The following is an 8,590-nucleotide window of genomic DNA, read 5'->3' as shown; positions in this document are numbered from 1 at the left end:
GCACAGTTCAAGCAAATGACTCTATACATGCATTTTGTTCCATAAATACAATAATTGAAATGTGACCAGGGTTAAACTTTGCAAGAATTTATTTATTTACTTTTATTTGAGAGGGGGGGAATAAATTTCTTTCACACAAAATAAATCCTACCTAAATAAATCTTATTTATTGACCACTACTATATCTTCACTGTTTTATTTGACAATTGTGTTTTTATATTGTTGTGTGCGTCTGTTACAATATTCGAATATGACATTCAATAATCAATACATTTATTATCATAATCCACAATGATCTAAGTTTTGACTGAAATAAGCTTTCCCAAGGTAGTTAACACTCGCGCTGACACTACGTGTCCGGGAAATGCATCCGATTCGTTTACTGGTTCGCAGCGCAAATCGAGTACAAATGGAAAGCAGCTACATAAGGCGCGAGCAAGACTATCTCTTTTCCAGAGGGGTGTACCAGGTCGAGTTTATCAGAAGGCGGGAGTTCCTTGTGCAAGGAAGGCTGTAGGTGTTATTTGTGGAGAGAGGTTGAACATTCCTCAAGGTGGTCGAGGGGGGGATTTAGGGGCTCACACACAACAATAGATACACAAGGGGGAGTGAAGATGGCACGGTCCACTCCTTAGCGGCAGCCGAAGGTAGGGATGACACTATAAACCCAAAGGGGGCGGGGAGGGAGAGAAATCACACACAGCAATATTTTGTCGCACATTGGAGAATTTACGTATGACGTTTACATATGACCGAAACTTGTACTGACATTGCACAATTGCCATGCAACCGCGCAGATGACGGAAAGTAGAAATCCAGGTAAATATTAATCGTTTATGTCTTATTTTCCTATACTATGTTTCAATAAAACAATATAATAATACGAATGTTTAACTTTCTAGATTAGCTGAAGTGAATCCAACCGTATTTTTTGTACAACTCGTTATGTGTAAACAAGGAATGTTGCCCGTTACATTGTGTAGGTCTGTACTACTGTAGTCTAGTAGTAGTAGAGTAGGAATATTTATATTTAGGTAATGCTTTGAAGCAAGTATGAAATCGAAAACATTCCCCAGTCTTGACATCGCAAATGCACATATTTGGTATCTTGAATACACATCCTGTGGTAGATTAAAAAGCCCGCAATGATCCATGTTGCTGCTCTGTTAAATTTAGCGCTAACTACACCGCTGCTGAAAAGATTTGTTACGGCTACCGTTACACAGATGAAAGTTGTATTCTCATTAAAAGGGACCTCGTCTGTTATTATTTTATAGACCTTTGATAATGAAAGATGACATACGATAATACGTAAATAATAAATCCTTATTTCTAATAAATCAGCAGAGCTACAAATGCTGAAACGTACACACTTTATGCGACGTGTGTATTATGGCGGGATCAATTGACACAGGCAACAATGTAGTTACGAATGGGGGGTGGCAAGACAAATAATTTGAAAATAGCGAAAAAGTGAAACCTATATTATGTTTAATGCGTGTTTCTTTAATTTAATATTACAAACTATCTAAAAATCTCTTTAGGTACAAAATGTATTTAATTTTTTAAACTCTATACTTTGAAATTGAATGGTGCGAGATAGGAGTCAGCACCAGGCCGTATACTATGAATAGAAGGCCTGTGATCCTGCAAAATATTTCCCCAACCCCTCTCCCTTCTTTGCTCCCAGGGAACTTTCTCAGACTTTGGGTCCCTCCCATAATCCATACCACATCCATACCGGTGAGAGAAATGTAGGATCCGGGAGATATTGCATCGAGTCATGAGCAACCGAGTTTTGTAGTTAAAATAATAAAAAAATTGTATACCCTTACGAAAATCGGGGGATACTATGGATCACGCATCAGCATGCGTATGCGTCTGCAGAGATTTCCTTGTGTTCACTCTACAGTCCACAATTCCTTTCGGATATCTGTCCAATTTGGTGAATATCTTAGTTAGGTTGAGGTCTGGCCAATGTTTTTGGCCATCCCCGGGGGTGTTGTGGCAAGAATTTGCATTTTGAAGAACGTTTTTATTCGCTAGATTGAGGACAAGTCCGAAAATACACCATCAGTTCGCGGGCGACCGACATTTGCTAGTTGTTATTGTTGAAATTTATCATTAAATTTAGTTAAATAAATGATACATTTTACGTTCCAGAATGAAAATCCATGACATTTGGATGCATGTCTTGCATGATATTTATTAATAGACACTGTGAAGTTTGGTAAACTTTGGAGTTAAACATGGCAGAACAGTCAGAAGTTTTCAATATTTTCCCTTGCATTAAATGTAATTATAAGGTTAGGCATTTTAACAAGCTTCTTTCACATTTTTCTTTGATTCATGAGCATAAGCCTGGATTTGTTGTCCCATGTGGGGTTAATGGATGTGAAAGACCATTCAAAAGCATCAGATGTTTGAAAAGTCGTATAAATAAAAAGCATGGATGGTTTGCTACTACCAGTATGCATGATAATGAAGCTGGTGGTGAATGTGCCGAATACTTTATGGAACAGAGGTATAAAAACTCTGACAGTGATGAGGCAGTTGATGGTAATAAGGAGATGGTTGTCACAGACAAGCGAAGAACCTTAGTTAAAACAATTCTGCAGCTGCGTGAAAATGAAAACATTACTTACAAAACTACAAATATATTTTTTTAATTTGTCCTGTTCTATTATGGCTAGCAAAGATGAACATTTATTCCAAACCATAAAAAGAACATTGATCAGTGAGGGCGTTCCTAGAAATAGTATAGTTACAGTGATGAAAGCTTGCAAGAAAGAAAGTCTTGACTTTCATTCCATGATTGAAAATTTCACTGACCACAATAATTTCCAGTCTTACAATGAAGATAATTTGACATTTGTACAACCTGTTGAGTATGACCTGGGAATTGCTGGTGATGGGAAACACGACACACTGCAGTATGTTTCTTTATTAGATACTCTGAAGTGTTTGCTTAAACATGATGATATTTTAGCCAGGCTGTTTATCCTCGCCAGTCAGCTGATGATTGTCTTAGAGATGTCGTTGATGGTGAACATTTCAAAAACGATCCATTCTGGCAAGAAACTCCCCTTGTCCTTCAAATCATTATCTATTTTAATGAGTTTACAGCTGTGAACCAGGCTGGAATACGAGCTCCTGCTTACAAATGTGCTGCTTTCTACTATCAGTTAGGTAATATTGAACCTGCTTTGAGATCTCAGCTTCATTGTATATTCTTAGCAATCTTGTTGAAGAGCCAAAATGTAAAAAAAAACATGGGCTAAATACAGTGATGAAACCTTTGATTGAAGAACTATCTGTTCTTGAAAACATTGGTATTGACATTGTCAAACCAGAGGGAACATTCAAATATAGAGGTGCACCTCTTGTTGTTGTTACAGATAATTTGGGAAGCCATGCTATTGGAGGGTTTCTTGAATCATTTTCTGCTCTCAAATCATGTAGATTCTGCATGGTAACTCGGGATGATTTAAGAAAGTTGACTGATATTTCAAAATGTCCAGAGCCATTTGCAGATCTATTGCATTCTGTAATTAGAAGTTGCAATGGTCGAAAGTGAACCGACTTTGTCAAGTACATATGGGGTTAAAAAGAGATCGCTCCTGAACGTTCTGCAGCAATTTCATGTGGCAAATTCTCTACCACCTGATATATTACATGATCTTTTTGAATTTGAGTTGGTGTCAGAAATTTTAGTTTTACTCATAGATCAGTATGTCTTGTCTGGATACTTCAGCCTTCAGTACCTTGCAGGCAGAGTGAAGTAGTTCCACTACAAAGGAACTGATAAAATCAATAGGCCTGAGCTTGTTATTTTGAGAGGGTCTGTACACGTTAAGCAAAAAACTTTGCAAGTTTGGTGCCTCTTAAGGTTATTTCCATTACTGGTGGGTGATGCAGTGCCAGAAAGCAACAACAAATGGGAAGTTCTGTTGGCTTTGCTGGATATGGTAGAAGTGATAATGTGTTCATCAATGTCATATACAAGCATTGAATTCTTAAATGATGTAATACAACAGTTCCATTCTCTTTATGAAAAATAATTTCCAAATATAACTCTCAAGCCGAAGGGACATTTTACTTTGCATTACCCAGAGATGACCCGCAGATTTGGTCCACTGAGGAATGTGTGGACCATGAGATTTGAGGCCAAACATAGTTTTTTGTTGATGTTGCAAGACGTACCAAAAACAGGAGGAATCTAGCCAAAACAATGGCAATGAGACACCAGTATAAACTCTGTTCACATTTGGAAAGCAATGGATTTCTTGGAATAGATGCCTTTGACCTGACTAATCCTGTCAGATTGCCTGTGAATTAACTCGGAGAAGAGCGAAATCTTGTCTGTGCATTTGTTGGGGAAGGCAATTTTGTCACTAAAGCATCAGGTTGTACAGTCCTCACATACAACACAGGGACAATGGTTGTTAGTAGCTATGAATTCGACAGTCTTCAATTTTCTTCATTGATCTGTTGCTTTGTTCTTTGGGGAAAATCTTTTTTGTATTGTCAAAGATACCAAACTGTTGATTATTACAGGCATCTTCATGTTTACATTGTAGAGCCAATGAGAAGCTAAGAACTCCTGAGCATTCCAGATCTTTATGATCATTATCGATTGCCTTGTTATGTGAACAAAGGTGAAAATATAATCATCCTACATCACTACATTCGTGGCGACTGAATGATGACAAATTTTATACAGAACTCGGTAATCAATGGTAAATTTTAACCTATTTTACGTAACTTGGTGTGTACCTTCCAGTGACATATTTCATTAAAAGATTTGACATATTTTATGTATATTTATTTCTGCCTTTTTGTGACACATTTCATCACAATTTTCAAACAGAGAGAACTTGTGTCATATTAATATGTATCATGCATATTGGCACCAAAATCACCACTATGATCACCATGTATTGAGATTAGACTTTTTATATTTGCTTTCATCTTTTAAAGGCTACTATTTGTTAGGGAAAAAACCAAAATACTTATTTAGCTGATTTATACCAGTCCTGTTAATGTTAAATTTATGGAAATTTAATATATCTTTTTGGTGTTTTGTAGTTGTTCTTCAATGACAACTGTTCTGCCTGTGTATACATATAACTCATTTTTGATCAGTACCATACCTTTAGATTCCAGAGAGATGGCTTTTTCCTACCACAATGAAATAAAAATTGTGGAGTCAGTGGATGACCTAGGATTGTTGCCCAGTAAGATTTCTGACAACCTAAATCTGGATGTAGATGCTACCAACTTGTCAGCTCAAGTCTGCATGGAAAACTGGCAGGACTGGGTGGATGTTCAATGGTCTGACATTCCAAAACCACGAGCAAAGTTGCGCGTTTCTCTGGCTTCTAATGCTGGGGCCTCTGACGAAGAGATAGCTGTTGTGGTAAGTCGTTTGTAAGAATGCGCGACCCATTTAAATTTGAGTGATTATAATCATTTATGTAGTCATTGGAAATCACTCTGCGAAAACTTTATTCCGAAGAAAAGAAGTAAAATTGTTCAATATACATTATTCAACATAGCACAATTATTGTTGTTATTTTTTATTACAAATTTAGACCCGTTAAAATTTATTTTTGACCAGAATCCACCGAACCCTGAAGTGCTTTCAAGCAAGCAGAGTGCATCTTCACCCGGTCAAAGTACTGAACAAATTCAGTCCATATCATCATGGTAGGATATGTCCTAATGAATGTCAAACAGATTTTTCAATCTGTTGGAGAAATAGTTTCATCTTTCACTTGAGACAATTAGGCCTTAGTTAGTATTTCATTGCAATCAGTCAACCCCAATTTGTAAGTGTTTTGAACTATTTGATATTTGCTTTGATCAGCATCTTAGCATTCAAGCCTTGGCCAGTATCCTTTAAGCTGGAAAATTTGTCAAGTCTGCCTAGATCTACTGTTTTGCTGGTGTCGCAAGGGAAGCCTGTTGAGAAAGAAGGTCGCTTCCATTTACTGGATGCAGCCTACACTGAGGTTTCCAACTATACCTTTTAAGTGCTGTGCAATGAATACCATGTGTACCATTTCTGATTACAAGCGTTTAATTATATCTCTTCAGATGTCTTCATCTATATTTGATAGCCTGCCCAACCTCTATTTTCCAGATATCCCACCTCAAGGCAGTATGACTAAGTAGTGGATGAAATATGTAAGCGCTACCCTCAGCTGTCAGATGCCCCAAATCTAACACCCCAAGGTGTTCGTGTAAGTACTATCCACATATGCATTATGTTATGTTTGTTGTGAAATATATTTTCATCACAAATATATTCTTTTATCTATACATTTGACTTTATGAGCCCAATAAAATTCGTCCTAAAGTGCATAACAGGAATGATCATATCACCACTTGTAAGGTTGTAAATGTATTCTGCAAGAAATATGTTCATTAGTTACAAAATAAATTAAATGGCATTTGTTGTGTTGCATAATATCGGTGAAGAAACAAGTGAAAATTTTGTGGAAAGTTATATTTTTTAAAACACACACAAGTACATATATCTACCAAGGATGGGCTGTGGAAAATACTATTTTGATACTTTGAAATATTTGTTTTGTTTGTATACGATGTAACATGACTCAACTAATGAAACTCAACTAATGTGACGCTAAAGAGAATACATGTCAAGATGAACTTGTACAACTGATTTATTAACCAGTATGTGTATAGGGCCCGGCATGGCCAAGCGTGTTAAGGCGTGCGACTCGTAATCTGAGGGTCGCGGGTTCGGATACCTGTCGCGTCAAACATGCTCGCCCTCCCAGTTGTAAGGGCGTTATAACATGACGGTCAATCCCACTATTCGTTGGTAAAAGAGTAGCCCAAGAGTTGGCGGTGGGTGGTGATGACTAGCTACCTTCCTTCTAGTCTTACACTGCTAAATTAGGGACGGCTAGCACAGATAGTCCTCGAGTAGCTTTGTGCGAAATTCAAAAACAAACAAACAAAGTATGTGTATAACTTTCAGTTTTTCAGATTAAACCTGAAAAATGCCAAAAGTGGTTTAAAAGAAATACTGTTTAAAGTAAGTATAGTTATGCCAGGGCAGTTTTGTTATTCATTCTCAATAGAAATAATTCTGTCAATCCTAATTGCAGGAGCTGTGGAGGATGAAGCTTCGTCAGAAATTCCAAATTAATAGACAGCGAATAGATTCATCATTGCCTATAGTCCAAGAAAGAAAGAAAAAGATGAAAGCTGCAACAGATGAATCCCCATCTCCAAACCACATCTCAGAACAGAGGCTGTATGGATTAAAGCAATACTTGTGTGAAAAGCCAGTTGGGGAGGATGAAACTTCCATCGAAAAACACAAGGAATGGATGAAAACTCGTCTGCATTGCAGAAAAAAAGGGTGATCTTTGTAAAGTGGACTTGCTTATGGACAAAACTCTGCATGATCGTAGGAAACATTGACAACACTCCTGTCAATGAACTTATAGAGCATTATCCTTTCCTTGTGGCATCATCAATACAACTATTGAATGAATTTAAGCGGCTAGGAAATGATGCAGAAAAAAGAGTGTCCAACTTTCTCTCTCAATATAAGTAAATTCTCACCTGCAGGACAGAAACATATCACCAGAAAATAATCCATTGTTAGCATTTCTTATGAAACAGCCCTCACACATGCCTGATGTTACATCTAGTATTGCCATTTTTGGTATCCCTTTGGTACTGAAGTTAGGGAACCTGGTGAGAGTGATATATACATTCAATGTGGTTCAATTTCCCAGTTTTGTGATCAGGAATTCAAACTATATTTTGATGGCTTTGATATTCGTGCCACTGAAGATTTTGTGGAAGTATTCACTATGTATGTAGGGAGTTTTTATATCTTCAACTTTGCATTTCCAATAAAACTCAAGAAAACTTTCAACTTTGTTGAAAGAGTTGTTTTGAAGCTCTATGATGAGTCCAGGAAAATTACCAAATCTGAAAAAGATGCAGACAGATGTGTTCTTCAGTTGCTTCATCTCTTGAATGTCAAAAAACATAGCAGCGGTAAATCTGTCAAAATGTCCAAAGGTAAAGGAAGAGGAAAGTGTTCAAAGCCATAAGGTTATATTAGATCTGGTAATAGTAACTTGTCATGTGTATTTGATCCAGGGTGAATTTTCAAAAACCAAGTGTAAAGTTCAGTTCTTTATTTTCAAATTGTTGCTGCATTTTGAATTTTACTTTGATACATGTATATTGATGTACACTTATGTTCAGTTTGGAATAAAAATGGTGCTGCTAAAATGTATTTTATATTTTTCAGGATGGTGGCAGGTTACTGGGACTTAGGTTGAATCATCAGATGGCTGCGGGGTTGACTGCTCAGTGATGGTTCTGTTGACCACAACTGACTGAAGATGGTCTCTTTGCCTAACAGTGGCATCGCAGAGGTGGTCCTGACCGGGTCAACATGACTTATCTTCCATGGTCGTTGGATAGTCATAATGACAACAGTCCATTGTTAATGGATGGTCATAATGACAACCGCTCCTTTGACGAATAGGGTCACACTGACTATGTTATGACTACTCTGTAGTGGTTTGCAGGT

At 37.2% G+C, this 8,590-nt stretch overlaps 1 protein-coding gene across 1 annotated transcript; it reads left to right on the top strand.

The window, feature by feature from the left end:
• Nucleotides 1-627: 627 nt before the first annotated feature.
• LOC143228218 (uncharacterized) lies at nt 628-8,590 on the top strand. The gene is made up of 3 exons (XM_076459521.1): nt 628-819; nt 5,160-5,419; nt 7,140-8,590. Exons 1-3 carry the CDS (start codon nt 798-800, stop codon nt 7,398-7,400), a joined length of 543 nt encoding a protein of 180 aa, XP_076315636.1. The 5' UTR covers nt 628-797; the 3' UTR covers nt 7,401-8,590.

This window comes from Tachypleus tridentatus, chromosome 10, assembly GCF_004210375.1.
Source record: "Tachypleus tridentatus isolate NWPU-2018 chromosome 10, ASM421037v1, whole genome shotgun sequence".
Taxonomy (NCBI): Eukaryota; Metazoa; Arthropoda; class Merostomata; order Xiphosura; family Limulidae; genus Tachypleus; species Tachypleus tridentatus.
This window is presented reverse-complemented; position numbering and strand designations above follow the sequence as displayed.

What these genes read in the sequence shown, in the direction of transcription:
- LOC143228218 (XM_076459521.1), top strand. Translation starts at nt 798, where the DNA reads ATGACGGAAAGTAGAAATCCAG. An exon ending in GACGGAAAGTAGAAATCCAG is followed by an intron (nt 820 to 5,159) that starts GTAAATATTAAT and finishes CCATACCTTTAG; the next exon opens with ATTCCAGAGAGATGGCTTTT. An exon ending in ACGAAGAGATAGCTGTTGTG is followed by an intron (nt 5,420 to 7,139) that starts GTAAGTCGTTTG and finishes TCCTAATTGCAG; the next exon opens with GAGCTGTGGAGGATGAAGCT.